Below are 19,162 nucleotides of genomic sequence, written 5' to 3'. Positions count from 1 at the left end.
AAACTGCTGCAGTAGTGCACTCACTCACTGCAATCATTTTAAATCACTACTGCAGCAGTGCAGTCAGTGGTAGCAAAACTGCTAGAAACAAGCTAGACAACAGATAGACAGGGGATTGGAGTCAGTGGACTACTGCTGCAATAGTGCACTCACTGCAATGATTTTAAATCACTACTGCAGTCAGTACAAAACTGCTAGAAAAAAAGCTAGACAGTGGATTGGAGGAGTCAGTGGACTACTGCTGCAGTAGTGCACTCACTGCAATGATTTTAATCACTACTGCAGTCAGTGCAAAACTGCTAGAAAAAAAGCTAGACTGTGGATTGGAGTGGACACTATTACTACTACACTTTTCAATACTCCCAGTTAAGTAGAACAATATTATACTGCAGAAAGCAGAACATTTCAGCATGTTCATGTTCACCTGTTAAACGGCTTCTGTTTTTTCATGTAATGCTGCCACTTCATTAACATGCTCAATTGGTACAGGAGGAGAGGAGAGGAGGACAGAGGAGCAGAGAGAGAGAGCTATCTTCTAGCATGGGAAGCAAGTCTTGTGTAGTGTGCCTCATTTTCTTTCCACCACTGAAGAGGATCACTTCTTCTGTCAATTACTGGTTCCTTCAAATAGAGATGAAGTTCATCATCCAGGCTCATTATTGCAGATTCAGAAGAATCCTCCACATGAGGCCCCAATAAAACACTGAAAATGTCCTGATCAATTCGGCCACAATGAAGAAGATTCTCTTCTGTTTGTTGTTGTCTTTTTGGAAATGTTTCTGTTTTTGCAGCATGCTGCTCTTTCAGATTATAAAAATGCTGTTCTGAATATGTCTTTTCGGCAGGAACCTCCTGCACCTCCTGTTGAATATCTTCTGTCAGCCATTGTTTAGCCTTGGCCAATACATCATCAGAAGAGAAAGCATGGTTCTTGTATCAAGGATTCAAAAGTCTTGCCAGCACAACATTTTTAATCTCTTCATGCTTCTCAAAACATATATCAATCAAAGCTCTCTGGCTTGACAGACCATAATTTGAAAGTTGGAGGGTGTTGTGTGCCATGACACTGAGGTCTGACATATCAGCAAGCCTCATTCCTTTCTGCATGTTTGCTCCGCTGTCTCGAAGGAGCACAAGCATCGCTAGATCTTTGGTGATTCCCCATTCTTCAAGCATGCCGAAGAAACATTTCTCTACTGTACTCCTCAGTGTGGGATCTTTGCATCACATTTGTATTCAAGACCAATTGCCTTTTTGTCCATCCGCTGTCAATGAAGTGGCATGTAAGATTCATTAGTGACTCTGTTTGTCCTCCTCCTGACTAGCAGTCAGTCGTGAATGAGAGTGAGTTGCCAGCATTCTCTGGTTGCAGCTTAGCCTTTACTTTCTCAATGACCTTTTGGTGAATCTTTCTCAGCATTTCGGTTCAATATTACTTCTCACTCTTCAGTGTGTACCTTGGCTCAAGTATGGACATCAACCGCTTAAATCCTGAGTCAGACACCATTGTAAATGGCTGGTTATCAGTGACCATCATCTCTGTGATTATTCTGTCCAGCAGTTGGGATCTTTCATCTGAATCTAGACAGTGACACCTGTTTTTTTCTGAAACATATCTGTTGCTGTTGCCTGGGATAGTGGAGGATGTATTTCAAAATCACATTGATATTCATTTTGTTTTTTTTCCGTGCTGCATGATATAATTCAATATGATTAACTCTTAGATGGGCCCAAAGATTTGATGTATTTTTGTTTTTTTCAGTTACTTATCCCATGCTTATATTGTTTGTACATGTGTTGCACACTGCTGCTTTTCCTGGATATGGTTGAAACGAGAAATAGTCCCAGATCACACTTTTACTTTTTCTGACTTCATCTATTTCTATTGCAATTTGAAAGAGACAATACGGTTAAAAAAAAAAAGCTGGCTGGCTGCTGGCACCCTTCCCTGCTGTGGGTGGCCTGCTTGCATTCTGTTGTGAGTCGGTGGCTGACACCTGGCAGTGTGGGTGGCTTGCTGGCACCCTGTTGTGGGGTGGCTGGCTGCTGTCCTCCTGTGGTGGGTCAGTGGCCAACGCCTGGCAGTGTTGGTGGCTGGCTTGGTTTCACCCTGTTGTGGGTCGGTGGATGACGCCTGGCAGTGTGGGTGGCTTGCTGGCACCCTGTTGTGGGTGGCTGGCTTGGTTTCACCCTGTTGTGGGTGGCTGGCTTGCTGGAACACTGTGCTGGGTGGCTGGCTTGGCGTCACCCTGTTGTGGGTGGCTGGCTTGCTGGAACACTGTGGTGGGTGGCTGGCTTGGTGTCACCCTGTTGTGGGTGGCTGGCTTGCTGGAACACTGTGGTGGGTGGGTGGGTGGGTGGGTGGGTGGCTGGCTTGGTGTCCCCTGTTGTGGGTGCTTGGCTTGGTGTCACCCTGTTGTGGGTGGCTGGCTTGCTGAAACACTGTGGTGTGTGGCCGGCTTGGTGTCACCCTGTTGTGAATGGCTGGCTTGCTGGAACACTGTTGTGGGTGGCTGGCTTGGTGTCACCCTGTTGTGGGTGGCTGGCTTGCTGGAACCTTGTGGTGGGTGGCTGGCTTGGTGTCACCCTGTTGTGGGTGGCTGGTTTGCTGGAACACTGTGGTGGGTGGCTGGCTTGGTGTCACCCTGTTGTGGGTGGCTGGCTTGGTGTCACTCACCCTGGCCTGTTGTGGGTGGCTGGCTTGCTGGAACACTGTGGTGGGTGGCTGGCTTGGTGTCACCCTGTGGGTGGCTGGCTTGCTGGAACCCTGTTGGGGGGTGGGTTGCTGGATGCTGGCCTAGTATCCTGTTGTGGGTTGATGGCTGGCGGCTGGCACCCTGCTGTGGCTGGCTGGCACCCTGTGGTGGGTATCTGAGGCCAGGGCCTGTGGGTGGCTGGCACCGTGACCGGACTGCAGCTGCACATACTGTCCGAGGCGTGGGAGGCGGTCTTAGAAGGCAATGATGTCACGTGTGCGCCACACACAATATCAGCAATATTGGTAACTTTCGGGGCCGATTCCGATATATCAGGGAAAGTGCATATCGGCCCTCGATATATCGGCCTTGCCGATAATCGGTCGATCCCTAGTTTGAAGGATAAACCTAGTACTGTGTGATGGGGTGAAGATAAAAGGGAAAACAAATGTGCTTGCTGGGAGTGGACTTTCCCTACTTGACTTTGTCCCGGTGGATTCAAGACAGGAGACAGATTCCCCATTGAGAAAGTAAAATGGCACTTATGCATTATACAAGGGGCCTCTAAACTTCTTAGTACAGTAAACCCCCGCTCCATCGCGGTTCAGTTTTTGAGGTCCCGGTATATTGCGTTTTTTTTTTAATGTTATTTTATTTATTATATAAATCATTAAAAATGAAATATTTTTGTGTTTTCCATAGCTCTTGCTATGTCTCTCAGTGTCTTGTATGTGTTTAAATGAGTTTCTATTGTTTTAAAAGTGTGTTTAAAGACCTTAAAATGCTTTTACACGTACAGTGACAGTAAAAAAAAAAACATGCCTACAATGCATTTTAATAGGGTTTTTCTATTTCGCGGATTTTCACTTTTCGCGGCTGGGTCCGGAACGTAACCCCCGCAATGGAGGGGGGTTTACTGTATTTTGTGTTTTGTAAAAAAATATTTGTAAACTACATGATATAATTTAGGCGAACATAAAAAAAAAAAAAAAACTTCCATAAAACAAAGATAAGAAATTCCAAATAAAGCTCAGCCCATCACTGTCTCCCCTTTGAAATAACATTAACATAATAAAGCTTATATGGGATTTCAGTGATTGGGTTTGCATATACTTTAAATATTTTGTATTTTTTTTTCTTTAGATTTTGGAGGATTTGGAATGAGTCAGACTGTTGGGCACTTGGATTTCTTCCCAAATGGAGGGCAACACATGCCAGGATGTGCAAAGACAGAGATCATAATAGCTGGAAACCTGGATAAAATAACCAATGGTAATTGTACTATACAATGAGAAAACACACTCGCTTTGTGTGGGAAGTAAAAATTACTTTATTTCTAAAAAAAATTAATAGCAGTAGTTTTTTTTTTCATGCTTCAATTCTATTTCAATCTATGTTTTAGTAATTTGTACTGAAGTTGTCAATGTATAGCCCAATTTTGATTTCATCGTCTGACAAATTTTTGTGGGCCATAGAACTCATAGGTGGTACAGTGCTTAGATTCTGGTAAATATTTGTTGCATTTGCATCTCAAAGTGGCTTGAAATTTGTTGAAATTGCCTGAAAATGCCTATGTGTATGGCCAACATTATAATATGTCTCATATTTATTTAATATCTTACACTTGATTCCATAATAGATATAAATCTTACACTTTATTACATCATACAGTACATAAATCCTGTAAATTTTTAAAAGCAGTAATAAAATAATTCAACTTATAAATTGTTCAGTTTAAAGCATATCTCAACATTCATTATGTTATAGCTTACCCATCCTTAGATGTGGTGGATGCATTAGTTTACTTATTTAATTTTATTTTCACCTGATGATCCTACCAAGGGCACACTTCCTGTCCCAGGCTGACAACGCTTACTCACTGTACTGTATGTATGGAGGAGCAGCATTGCCACCCTAGAACAGGACTACAGATCGCCTACCCCTTTTCTCACTTCCATAACAAAGAGGGAAGGTGCTGTACAGGCGGTCCCCGGGTTACAAACATCTGACTTACAAACGACTCCTACTTACAAACGGAGGGAGACAACAGGAAGTGAGAGGAAATCTACCCCTAGGAAGGGAAATTTACTTCTGTAAGAGTTCTCATGGGAAAAAGGGTGAAAAAGAAAGATAGCCCTAACGGGACTTTGTATGAGGTGAATGCAATAGTCACTGGGAGTAAAAGAGTAAAAGAGTAGGTTTATTCTCAAATTGAATTATACAATAAATACATGTACATGACCACAAACATAGTAGCAAGACATATAGGACATGTTGAATGATGGTAGCAGAATGGCAGCATGGTAGCATAATAAACATATTAAAAGCATATCAACATCAATATTGCATGACGATAAATATTCTGTATTGGAAACTCTACGCGTTTCGTGGGTCCTTACGCCCACTCATCAGGAGTATACGAATAGATTTGTCTGAAAGTAATCAAAAGAGATGTCAGTGTCCGCTGTGTCTTATGTTGGCCAGTAAATGTGGAGTTTTAAAGAATGTGTGTCTGTCCTGAATGGGGAAACTGCACTTACTTCTGGCTGCATCAGACTGGTGAGCGCTACCATGAAGTGGGGGTAAGTTCGTCTGATCCGGGAGCTGAAGGGGCAAAGATATGTCGCAGTTAGGCGGAGAGTCAGGATGGGAAACGTATGGGGTGGAAAGGAGTGAAACAAAGTGGGTGACATGACACTGCCTGAGAACACACAAATAAATCAATAAATGTAGCAGTATATCATGAGTATGTCAGTAAATCATAAGTATATCAATATAACCTAATGTAGAAATATATACTGTATCCCAAGGTGATGCCACAAGGGAAAGAATATTTGTGTATGAGAGTGTGTTCCAGCAAAACCAGTGTCAGAATCATGAGGAGAAGAAAACAGGCAAAAAAGGGGGGGGGGGGAAGAGAAAGAAACTAAAGGCCCAAAAGAGAGTGCAGATCTCTGTGCATCTAATGAACCGAAAAGATAATAGAAGTGCTGTGTCACAAAGGATAGAGTGAAGAAAGTGAGTAGGCTGGTCTGGTTGAAAAGCATCAATAGATTATGACATGTTAAAAGTTGCACAGGGATGGTAATGATGCAAAGTAACATTGTTGTGGAGATGAGTTCAAATTGATAATTCATAGTTTCTTTATTTGTTTCAATTTGAATTCATCTCCACAACAATGTTACTTTGCATCATTACCATCCCTGTGCCACTTTTAACATGTCATAATCTATTGACGCTTTTCAACCAGACCAGCCTACTCACTTTCTTCACTCTATCCTTTGTGACACAGCACTTCTATTATCTTTTTGGTTCATTAGATGCACAGAGATCTGCACTCTCTTTTGGGCCTTTAGTTTCTTTCTCTTTTTTTCCCCCCTTCCCCCCCCCCCCCTTTTTTTGCCTGTTTTCTTCTCCTCATGATTCTGACACTGGTTTTGCTGGAACACACTCTCATACACAAATACTCTTTCCCTTGTGGCATCACCTTGGGATACAGTATATATTTCTACATTATGTTATATTGATATACTTATGATTTACTGACATACTCAAGATATACTGCTACATTTATTGATTTATTTGTGTGTCATGTCACCCACTTCGTTTCACTCCTTTCCACCCCATACGTTTCCCATCCTGACTCTCCGCCTAACTGCGACATATCTTTGCCCCTTCAGCTCCCGGATCAGACGAACTTACCCCCACTTCATGGTAGCGCTCACCAGTCTGATGCAGCCAGAAGTAAGTGCAGTTTCCCCATTCAGGACAGACACACATTCTTAAAAACTCCACATTTACTGGCCAACATAAGACACAGCGGACACTGACATCTCTTTTGATTACTTTCAGACAAATCTATTCATATACTCCTGATGAGTGGGCGTAAGGACCCACGAAACGCGTAGAGTTTCCAATACAGAATATTTATCGTCATGCAATATTGATGTTGATATGCTTTTATTATGTTTATTATGCTACCATGCTGCCATTCTGCTACCATCATTCAACATGTCCTATATGTCTTGCTACTATGTTTGTGGTCATGTACATGTATTTATTGTATAATTCAATTTGAGAATAAACCTACTCTTTTACTCTTTTACTCCCAGTGACTATTGCATTCACCTCATACAAAGTCCCGCTAGGGCTATCTTTCTTTTTCACAACTAATAGGGATGGAGGTGTTTACAATTGCTAGTGTTGGACCACTTCCTTTTGATCATGGGAAAAAGGTGTCTCCCCTGAAGCGTTATCACTAATCCTTATTTCCACAACAACCCAAAATTTTCAAGATCCAGTTGTCATAGGGACTAAAAGTGAGGTGACATCTTCTGAACAGGGGTACAGACAGCAAAACAAATGGTACAGGGGTGTTAACCCTTCCCTATGAAATCTAAAAAACTTAAAAATTATTATTTTGGCTTAAAAAATTTACCTGTTCCGACTTACAAACAAATTTGTTTTAAGAACAAACCTACAGACCCCATCTTGTTTGTAACCCGAGGACCGCCTGTAGTTCTTAGAGATAGTTGGGAACAATGTACTTGATAAGTCAGCCAAAGCAGGGAGCAGAGGAAGATATCAGTTCAAAGGATCAACAGGTATTTTTTGCACAGATCTAACAAGATGCTTTCAGTGGTAGATTTAACAGGCCAAAAGGAATAAAATATAAGAAGTTTATTGTACAGGATTGCATACCTTTTCAGCTGTAGGGAAAGACTTTGCCAAGATGTAATGTTACTGTAGAGATAATATTGGATATATGGACGATTTGCAGTATATGAACACATGACTCTGTATAGATATGATCCTCATGGATGTGGAGAAAATCAAATGTTGACTGTTGGTCTCGATGCCTCTTTTCAGTGGTAGATGACCTGGCCGCATGCAATCACCTGCGCAGCTACCAATATTACACAGAGAGCATTCTCAATCCTGAAGGGTTCCTGGGGTACGCTGCATCATCCTACGATTACTTCATGGAGGTAAGTTCTGAGCTTATAGCCACAATGAACTGTGACCACAAACATCTAAATTAGGGGGAGCAGGGGGGAGACCATCTGGGTTCTCTGCTTATTATCGATGTGGAGCTTTGAGAACCAAAAGAGAAATACAACTCTATGGTAAACTCTATTGTAAGACCCCCAGACATAGATTCCCATATTAATGTAATAGAGAAACATTTTTATTTAGGTATTGATGGAATTTTGAGAGTAGGGATGGGTGAATCTGTCTAGGTTAAATTTGCAGGGGGGGGGGGTTGTGAATCCTAATTTAAAATGCAAACTTAACGGTGAATCCCTCTGAAGTCTGATAGGGCAAACCTTGATACTAAATTTCAAGACTAAAGGCAAGCTTTTAATATAGAGATCTGTGCACTGCCATGGAGTACACCTAACAAAGCAAAAAAAGTTTAAAAAAAATATCATACAAAGGGAAGAAGGCTCTTTACCTGTGGCTTCAAGGGTGACATGGAAAAAACACTGAAACAAACGACAACGTGTTTTGGCATCACATATTTTGCATGTCATTAAATTTTAACTTTTACATCTAGCTTGGCTTAAATATCATGACAACACCACAATCATTTCAAAATGAAAAAAAAAAAAAACGCTATATTAAATAGTCTTGGCTGTAACAGATTTTGATATCCAGCAGTAATAGGCCTGAACTCACGGTGGAAAAATGATTAAAGTTAAATTTCTCAACTTTCTATTGGCTTAACAATTTAATAGTAGCTTGTGAGCTTATTTTCTCACCGGTACCACACTTCATTGTCCTAAAAGTTTGATAAAATATTATTAAAGGGTGCACAGCAACACTTCAAAACCACAGCCCCACTTTCCGAAACCACCTCCCATTTCCGTATCCACAATTAATCCCAGAATATTCCCAATATAGGTAGGGGTTTGATAGAAATTGGCTAGGATCAGGAGAGTATGTGAGTGCCAAAAGAAGTCCTAGATAGAAATAGATGAGGCAGGTTTTATCTTGTACTAAAAATTAAAAACTAGATATTGAAACCTTGTGGATTTTACTGGTACCAGAGAAGGACAGAGATACTGAATTTTTTAAAAAGTATCTTTATTATGTAGCACAATTCCCAGCCGTTTTGCTGGATATGGGTCCCCCTGGGTCACCGGGTGCAACAAAAGTACCTTTGTGCATGTTTCTCCAAGTGTGAGCACTGAGAATATGACCAGTCCAGTATCTTTGGGTTTTTTTGTATTTATTTGGTAACTTGGATAGGAGAAGGGATGAGTGGGATACCTCTTTTGGCTCAACTATGCACAAATTGCTAGGGACAATTGAAAAATGCAGTTTGGCACTGACTTGACGCCGGCTGGATGCTGGTCAACGCTGGTTAACGCTGGCCTGCTGCCTGTTAACACTGAACTGACTTCTGACTGCTTTCCTGAATGAAGAAGTCCTCTTTAAGCTCCCTTAAGCACTCCTGCTGAGATAGCTACATGTATACTCTGCTGCACTGCTGAACACTTCAGGGCCCATACCAGCGCCCCCTTTCACTCTTTTATCTTCAGGGTTTAGACACTGGCACCCCCTTTTCTAAGCCTTCTCTACTGGTTAGCTGGCTCCTGGATCCCTTTGACCTTCTGGAGTGGTCCCCTCTCCTAGGCAGACCCCTGGGCAGTTTCAAGTACTCACGACACTGTTTTTTCCCGAAATTTCTACCCAGCAGCTCCACATGGTCCTCAGCACTCTGGATCCCTTTCTGCAGCCCAGCTCAACCTTCGTCCTCTAGGCCGACTGCCCAGGACACCTTCTCCAGCTCTAATAAGAGGAGAGACAGCCGTCAGCCTCCTCATGGGACTCTGCTTCCCACCAAAGACGCCCTGTCACATGCTCCCCTCAGACTTATAACTCATCCCAGGGTGCATTGTGGCAAACCCCCGCCCACTGAGACAGCCATAAGCCCTGGTGTGCTATTGGCCAGGTTTCCCCCACTGTCCAATAAGAGCCCTCATTGGAAACAGTGGGGAGACTCCCCAGGCTCAACAGATCACACCTGGAAAGATGTGACAGCCTAACTAAATGATCAGGCCCCCCTGATAAGCAGACAGGGCCACATATATGCTCTTTCCTAGCACCTACCTAGGAGGGTGCTACATCTACAAAAAAATGTAAAAAGTAAAAAAATAACTTATGTTTATAAAACCATGAATTAGGTGCTTCTTTGGATTTTACAGGCCATAGATAGGCTTCATCAATGTTTGTTCTTTGCTAGTAATTCAAGAGGTTGACGTGTTTCACATACATCACTTCCTCAGGACCTCAATATCTTGACTGCAAAAAAAAGTTAGCCTATCCAAAGAAGAAAAGCACAATAATCAATTATAGAAAAAACTCTGACATGGAACATTATATATCGCAAACAGACTATGTCAATCTTGGACAAGTTACATACGTCAAATGAAGCCCAACAGACGCCAATGGTGTGTCGTGTGGCACAAAGGCGTGGTGTACTGTGTGAGGCAGATCGGCAAGACCCAATATATATATAATGCAGTTACTATAGTCCTATATAAAGGAGCACAAATAATTAGTAAAAAAGGCCTATAAGTGGGGCTACAATATATGTTCAAGTAGAGATTTGTCACAAATATGATACTTACTTAATATTTTATCCCTAGGTTGTGTGGATCAGAACCAAACAGAAATCCCAAGGACAATCCAACAGCTCATTCCATCACAGTTAATGTAACATGCATTTAACATTGTGGCCATATCTAGAAATACCGACAAAGAGTTTCCATTTGGAGCAGTACAATTCTCTGCAGTCTATAGTAGCCACAGAAATCAATGATTACAAAGGTTCCCAATTACCAATAGGTCTTACCAATAACGGCATATCACTGGATATCCCACAACCAATCTATACATGCTTCCTCATCTATTCAGTTGGCCCAACATAGCAAAATATCTTGGGGAAAATGGTGAACATGTCTAAATGTTACATTCCAATTGTCTAATCCACACAAACAGATGAAAAGTCTATCATAGTTACATAGTAGGTGAGGTTGAATAAAGACAATAGTCCATCTAGTTCAACCCATGTAGGTGTATGTGGCCGTAATCATCTCTCATACCCCTGAATGTTCTAATTCTTGAGATGTACATCTAAGAGTCTTTTGAAAGCCACCATACTTCCAGCAGAAACCACCTCTTGTGGTAGAGAATACCCCAATCTTGTAGCCCTAACAGTAAAGAACCCCCCACGTTGCCTGAGGTTAAAACGCTTCTCCTCTAATCGCATTGTATGCCCTCTAGTCCTCATGCAATCCTTTCGACTGAATAGCTTTTTTTCTATGCTGAGATCACCATTGAGATATTTATAAATTGCTATCATGTCCCCTCTCAGGCATCTCTTCTCCAGGGAGAATAAATCAAGCGATTGTAGACGCTGTTCATAATTAAGGTCCTCCGATCCCCTAATTTATTTAGTTGCCCTTCTCTGGACTCTCTCCAGCTCCAACACATCCCTCCTGAGGACCGGCGACCAGAACTGGACAGAATACCCCAGATGTGGTCGGACCAGTGTTTTATAAAGTGGAACGATTATAGTTTTATCTCTGGAATACATCCCTTTCTTTATGCATGCTAATATTCTGCCAGCTTTGGCAGCTGTCGCTTGACATTGCATGCTATTGCTTAGTCTATCCTCTACCAGGACTCCCAGATCTTTCTCCATTTTTGATTCCCCCAAAGGTTCCCCCCCTAAAGTGTATTGTGCTTTTATGTTTTTAGTCCCCAAGTGCAAAACCTTACACTTCTCCACATTAAACCTCATTTGCCATGTCGTTGCCTACTCAGTTACTTTGTCCAGGTCATTCTGTAGGATATCTGCTTCATGCTGTGCAGTTATTGCCCTGCCCAATTTTGTGTCATCTGCAAAAACTGATATAGAGCTACTGATCCCGTCCTCAATGCTGTTTATGAATAAATTGAACAAGGTTGGTCCCAGGACTGAGCCTTGGGGGACCCCACTTACCACCTCAGACCAGTCTGAGTATGCGCTATTTATTACCACCCTTTGGACACTCCCTTTTAGCCAGTTCCGTATCCAAGAGCAGACCTTGCGGTCGATGCCTGCAGACCTTATTTTATAAATGAAGCGCTTGTGAGGAACTGTATTAAACGCCTTAGCGAAATCCAGGTACACCACATCCACTGGTCTCCCCCTATCTAGCTCACAGCTCACCTCCTCATAGAATGTTAAGAGATTGGTTAGACAAGAACACCCATTTGTAAACCCGTGCTGATTACTGCTGATGATGTTGTTGTCTTTAGCAAACTCTACGATATAGTCCCTTATCATCCCCTCCAGAAGTTTACATACTATCGATGTCAGACTGACAGGCCTATAATTTCCCGGGACATGCCTCTGCCCTTTTTTGAATATTGGTATCATGTTAGCTTACCTCCAATCCCCTGGTACATTTCCTGTCATAATACTGTCAGCAAAGATCAGGAACAGTGGTCTAGATATAACCTTACTGAGTTCTTTGAGAACTCTCGGATGTATGCCATCCGGGCCTGGTGATTTATTTGTGTTAATTTTATCCAGCCTTTCCCTGATTTCACCCTCTGTTAGCCATAGTGGCAAGTCTTGTGTATTACTACTAACAATATAGTGGTCAGTGTACCCCTCCTTTTCCTGAGTAAAGACTGACGAGAAAAAGGCGTTCAGCACGGTTGCCTTTTCAGTGTCCTCTGTAACCATCCTCCCATCATCGTTAATTATGTGTGCTCTGCCCTAGTTTTTTTGCTGTTGATATATTTAAAGAATTTCTTTGGGTTCTTTTTACTATCCTCCGCTATTTGTCTCTCAAAGTTGATTTTAGCAATTTTGATTTCGTATTTACTTTTCTTATTTGCCTCTTTGTATTACTGGAAAGCCGATACTGTGCCCTCTGATTTTATATTTCTTGAAGGCCATTTTTTTTCCCTTAATACGTTTTTTAACATTATGGTTTAGCCAGCCAGGTTTGGCTTTGTCTCTTCTAAATTTATTTCCCATAGGAATGCACTACGAGATGCATTTGTTTAATATGTTCCTAAAGCTTTCCCATTTTTCCTCCGTGGTCAGTGTTCCTAGGGTTTGGTCCCAGTTTACCCTTTCCATCATAGAGCACAATTTGTGAAAGTTTGACCTTCTGAAGTTTAGGGTTCTTAAGTTCCCCACTTGCCTTGTTATATTGTTATTTACGCTAAATGTGACTGGACTCCTACCTCCGAGATTAGGTCTGGGTCATTAGTGATCAATAGATCCAGGACTGCATTTTCTCTAGTAGGAGAATCCACCAACTGAGACATGTAGTTGTCCTGTAAGGTTTCCATGACTAGACGGGCCTTCTGTGAGTGTGTAGTCCCTTCTTCCCAGTCAATGTTGGGATAATTGAAGTCCCCCAATATGATGACTGATCCCAGTTTTGCCACTTTACCCAACAGTGATATAAATTCCAGCTCTACCTCCTCCCTTTGGTTGGGTGGCCTATAGCAAACCCCCACAATTACTTTTCTCTTTTCTTCTTCCCTGTGGAGTTCTACCCACACGGATTCTAGCTCCATACTCATCCCTTCTGTAATATCACTCCTCTCTATCACCCTTACATTATTCTTGACAAAGAGACATACCCCTCCCCCTCTTTTTCCTACCCTGTCCTTCCGGTAAACCGAATACCCTTGGATATTGGCCAGCCAGTCATGTGAGGGGTCGAACCAAGTTTCCGTTATTCCCACAAGGTCTATGTCCTCCTCATGTACTAACATTCCCAACTCATCCATTTTATTAGCTAGGCTCCTGGCATTTGCATATACCCCTCTCAGTTTTGTGTAAGTTGATAGTGAATGGTGATTATTTTTATTCCTGTTTGGTCTGAGGTTTTCCCGCACAGACCCCCCCATTGACGTTATGGAACTACTGTCGCTGCTGACTCTAATACTGCCTTCTGTCCTTTGCTCCCTCCTGACTGACTGTACTTCTGAGCCCTTCCCCCCCACGTCTCCTAGTTTAAAGGCCCCACCAACTTGGCGGCCATCTTTCTCCCCAAAAGAGCTGTACCATCCCCATTAAGGTGCAGCTCATCCTTACTAAAGAGGCGGTAGCCGACTGAGAAGTCAGCCCAGTTCTCCAGGAACCCAAACCCCTCCTTCCTACACCATTTCCTGAGCTACTTGTTAAGTTCCCTAAGCTCCTTCTGCCTCTCTGGTGTGGCTCGAGGTACCGGCAGTATTTCAGAGAAAACCACCTTGGAGGTCCTATTCCTCAATCTATTCCCTAAGTCCCTGAAATCGTTCTTTAGGATCCTCCACCTTCCTCTTACTTGGTTATTAGTGCCCACATGCACCATGACCGCTGGGTCATCCCCAGCCCCGCCCAATAATCTGTCTACCCGATCAGCGATGTGCTGAACTCAAGCGCCTGGTAAACCACATACTGTCTGGCTACCGCAATCTTTTCAACAGATTGCCCTCTCTGTCCTCTTGATGATCAGTCACAGAGCACAGTCAGTCACAGAGCACTATCAGTCACAGAGCACAGTCAGTCACAGGGCACTATCGGTCAAGGAGCAGAGTCAGTCGAGGAGCACAGTCAGTCAAGGGGCACAGTCAGTCGCAGAGCACAGTCAGATGCAGAGCACAGTCAGACAGTCGCAGAGCACAGTCAGTTGCAGAGCACGGTCAGTCAGTCGCAGAGCATGTTCAGTCGCAGAGCACAGTCAGTCGCAGGCACAGTCAGTCGCAGGCACAGTCAGACGCAGGCACCGTCAGACACAGGCACAGTCAGAGGCAGGTCAGTCAGTCACAGGTCACAATGAATTAGTTACCCCCCAATCAGCCAATCAGCTGATCAGCCCCCCTACTGAGGTCTCTCGGTCCTCCGCCACCGCCGCCGCCGCTCTGTCACTGGTCCCTTGAGTCCTCTGTACCCGCACCCGGCACCCCGGCATCCTCGTGCGACTTCCCTGCACGTGTTACCCGTATATGTCACCCACGCCTCTCCTCCACACACAGCTCTCTCCCCCGGCCTTGCTTGCAGCTGCTGCTGCTGCCTCGCACACTCGAACGCTCTCCTCCTCCTCTGTTTCCGGGAATACTCTCCTCCTCCTGCTTCCGGGAACGCCTCCTTCTCTCTGTGTGGTCTAGGATTTGAAAGCCACACAGAATCCAATTACATGATAAGCCTGTAAAACAGTACGTATCACCAAACGCCATAACAGGCTTATTGGGTAAGTGGATTCTGTGTGGCTTTCATAATAGCCTTTTCATCTTTTTGCATGGATTAGACAATCAGAATGTAACATTTAGATATACTCACCATTTTCCCTAGATATTTCATGACCTGACATGGCCTGAAGATGGGCCATGTCCGAAATGCGTCGTTATGATGACAGCCTTCTGACAGATCGCTCCATGGATGGCATTTGCGATTTCCTGGGTCCACACTACACACTGCACCCAGTGACTATCGTACCCTGAAATCATATTCAGTGCACTTCCTGGAAGCTTTGACACCCACTCTCTGCTTGAGTCTCCCGGGTTGCCTTGGGATTGACCAGTGAGCCTGTGACCCTCTGCACAGCCTCATGCCACCTTCGGCTGCCTCCATACCCCCTCTGTTTGCCGACATCAGGCCATCATATCACCACAGTAGCACACATTGGGCTTTCCACAACATCCTCCAGACACCATCTGCTTATTACCATTCAGGGGAATGAGTGACTCTACCTAGGCAGACCATCTCCTTTCTCCTCTCCAACACCTTCTTGAACAATGGTATGTTGTCTCAGCCTTTCAGTTGCACTAGTGTGGGATATGGCAATATGTGATTGACATGCTTACAGACTGGTCTGTTTACACAGGAGCCTTTTTCTCTCTTTTAAGTTCATTGTTTGACCAATAAACTATAATTTTTATGCTTGCATCATCCTTTGCTTTGGTCTTCTATCAATATGGGACAACATCTATACGCTTCTATTGAGGAACTTTGTGGTCGTATCAAAAATATTGCACAGTGGCTTGAAAGTATCTAAGCAGCCTGGTTAGAGCTGTTTGAGCGTTTTGTGTTATGGGGTTACATCGCTCTGGCTCTGTCTCCCACTATCTCCTACTTGAATATAACTTGTATATAAATAAATGATTCTGCAAAGGAAACCATAAGCTTATGTGATGCTGCACAGGCAAAATCCTCCCCCCCCCCCCCCCCACCATCCCAACAGCAAATCTCTAAGGCACAGACACATAGCGTTTTGATACCTTAATGACATTCAGTAAGGTTTATATCTGCTTTAACAGACTTTCCAATGCCTACAAGCCCTATACTAATCTCTCTATGCCATTCATAGGCCCCACTTCCCATATTTTCAAAGATAGCACAAGTCAATATGGCTACTGTGATCTCACCCTTTATTAGTGAGGGGGTGGCATATCCATACACCCCCTTATTGGATTTTTAAGCCAGCAAGGTTTTTAGCCACCTAAGTTCAAAGGCCAGGCAGTGCATTATGGTTACAAATAATAGTGTCCAGCCATTCTGTTCCAGCAAAGGTGTTCTATCGGGTTGAGGTCAGGACTCTGTGCAAGCCAGTCAAGTTCCTCCACCCCAAAATCGCTCATCCATGTCTTTATGGACCTTGCTTTGTGCACTGGTGCGCAGTCATGTTGGCCATCCCCCACAAAGTTGGGAGCATGAAATTGTCGAAAATGTCTTAGTATGCTGACACCTTAAGAGTTTGCTTCACTGGAACTAAGGGACCAAGCTCAACCCCTAAAAAACAACCCCACACCATATTCCTCCCTCCACAAAATGATTTGGACCAGTGCACAAAGCAAGGTCTGTAAAGAAATGGATGAGCGAGTTTAGGGTGGAGGAACTTGACTGGCCTGCACAGAGTCCTGACCTCAACCAGATAGAAACCTTTGGGTGAATTAGAGTGGAGACTGCGAGCCAGGCCTTCTCAGCCAACATCAGTGCCTGACCTCACAAATGGGCTTCTGGAAGAATGGTCAAACATTCCCATAGACACACTCCTAAACCTTGTGGACAGCCTTCCCAGAAGAGTTGAATATGTTATAGCTGCAAAGGGTGGGCCAACTCAATATTGAACCCTACGGACTAAGACTGGGATGCCATTATAGTTCATGTGCCTGTAAAGGCAGGCGTCCCAATACTTTTGACAATATGATGTATATTGTTGGGGAGTTCTGTTATTTTGTTCACCCCTGGAAATGCAGTATGCGCCATATTATCACATGATACTGACAGAAAATGTTTCTCTATCCGTAAGTTGGGCCGCTTGCTCGGGGCTCGAAGCTTCATATACTGATTTGTCACCAGAAAATTGTGAAGATGGGCATTTTCATCACCTATTTGCATTTTTCAGTGATACTTCTGCTGTATTTTAACCTGAACCTTGACCTTCCCATCCTCAAATGTATATCCTATACCCCTAGTGTAAATCCTATTATAAACACACTGTAACCCCTTAATTTTACTCTTAGCCTAAAGGGCAACCATCATCTTTTCTTCAAAGGAAATGTGACGCACCAAAACAAACCCATCCTATGGTGTATGTATGATAAAAATGATAGATCTGAAATACATTGTGGGAATTTATCATTGATGGAATATCTGTATGGAATGTCACTGGTCTTTTGAATGTGCAGTTTGAGGAACAATGCCTTTCTCTCTTCAATGTAAAAACAAGTAGAGGGAAACCATGTACATTTAGGGCTATGAAAACATCCCTTTAGAAATGGAAGGATTGGTGATGACAGTAACCACTTTTGTTGTAATATTTGTACCAATCTCTCCTCTCTCCCTGCAGGGTGTCCGTGTCGGCTTCCCATGTCCCAGAAATGGGTGCCCAATGATGGGACATTTTGCAGCAAATTATTCTGGAATCACATCGTCCACTCAGAAATTTTACTTGGACACCGGAGATGACAAACTCTTTTCAAGTACGTTTCAGATGGATTAGCACTGCTCTTACCAACCCTCATAGTTCACTATTACAGTCCCTCTCCTTTCCATTATTATTGTCTAGCCTGCAAATTCTGTAGGTCTCATATGGATATTTCTAGAAAGGTGCACGATACAAATAACTGCATTGATTGACCTAAAGGCAAGAGTGTATTTTTCCCATCCTAAAGTGAAAATAATTTTTTTTTCATGACTTACCTATATATGTCAAGACTATTTATGTCTAAAACTTTTACCTAACTTTACATATTGCCTTTATTCTGTACATACTAAGGCTGGGTTCACATATATGTGAATTGGATGCTTTTTTGGTGATAAAATGGTAGGGTGATGGCGCTGCCTAATAATATAGGTGTACAAAGGTGTTGGTGGGTGATAGTACAAAAAGCTGAAGGTGCCGTGTGATAATATAGAAAAATAGCAGCACTATTGAATATTTAATGTATAGACCGAGGAAGTCAACGGAGCCGCACGCTCTGACGTAACGCGTATAGGGGGCGGAGCTTGCGTGTCTGACGCCGGTCGTTTCTCTGGTGGAACTAGACACAGATTGCCATACCAGCAGGCACGGCTGAGTGCCCGTACAATGTGAGCTGCTTTCTTATTTCCAATAAAGCGTACATACTTATAAGCAGAGAGCACTAGATTTTTGCCTTTGTTTCTTACTGCATGTCCCAGCGACCTCTGGAGGTGAAAGGCTGGAGAGTCATCCCAGGAGTCCATTATCCTCATATAGGCTAATGCTGGCCCGTTTGGGTCCCATATTGAGGTGAGAGGCCAATCTTTCTGGTGGAGGGATTCAACACACTGGTGTTTTTACCATCTCTCACGGGATTGAGGCTTCTATTTGGACACTTCAACACATTAATAATTGCTTTTGAGCACGGCATCATTTATTGAATTGTATATGTGGACATTTATTAATTATACAGTCACTTCAGGAATAATTTGGTGCACGTCTGGCGCATCACGTTTTTTATTTTATGTGATTTTGATTGTGAGGTGTGGACACGATTAGTGTATGCTGCCGGCCATTTTTTATGCACATTTATTGTTTATGTACATTTTTTATGCACATTTATTTTCACGCACAGTGATTTAATAATTTTGCTTGCACTTTATGTACATCACATACTAGGCTTTGCGCTGATAGTTTATTGTTTATAGTAACTTTACATATTGCCTTTATTCTGTACATATTAAGGCTGGGTTCACATATATGTGAATTGGATGCTTTTTTGGTGATAAAAAGGTAGGGTGATGGCGCTACCTAATAATATAGGTGTACAAAGGTGTTGGTGGGTGATAGTACAAAAAGCTGAAGGTGCCATGTGATAATATAGAAAAATAGCAGCACTATTAAATATTTAATGTATAGATGTCAATGGACATTTAAAGTGATACGTGTTACTGGGTGTAAATAAAGGAAGTAGTGTGGTAGGTGATAAAGATCTGAATG

At 42.9% G+C, this 19,162-nt stretch overlaps 1 protein-coding gene across 1 annotated transcript in view; it reads left to right on the top strand.

Moving 5' to 3' along the window:
• LOC309564210 (pancreatic lipase-related protein 2-like) overlaps positions 1-19,162 on the top strand; it is a gene marked incomplete at both ends in the record, with an annotated part of 71,105 nt that overhangs the window by 34,865 nt on the left and 17,078 nt on the right. Inside the window, 3 exons of the mRNA XM_082268837.1 lie at positions 3,840-3,968; positions 7,566-7,684; positions 17,549-17,681. Coding sequence (XP_082124963.1) covers positions 3,840-3,968; positions 7,566-7,684; positions 17,549-17,681 — 381 coding nt within the window. The remainder of the gene's footprint in view (positions 1-3,839; positions 3,969-7,565; positions 7,685-17,548; positions 17,682-19,162) is intronic.

Source organism: Pelophylax lessonae, assembly GCF_965119305.1.
Source record: "Pelophylax lessonae genome assembly, chromosome: 9".
NCBI lineage: Eukaryota > Metazoa > Chordata > Amphibia > Anura > Ranidae > Pelophylax > Pelophylax lessonae.
This window is presented reverse-complemented; position numbering and strand designations above follow the sequence as displayed.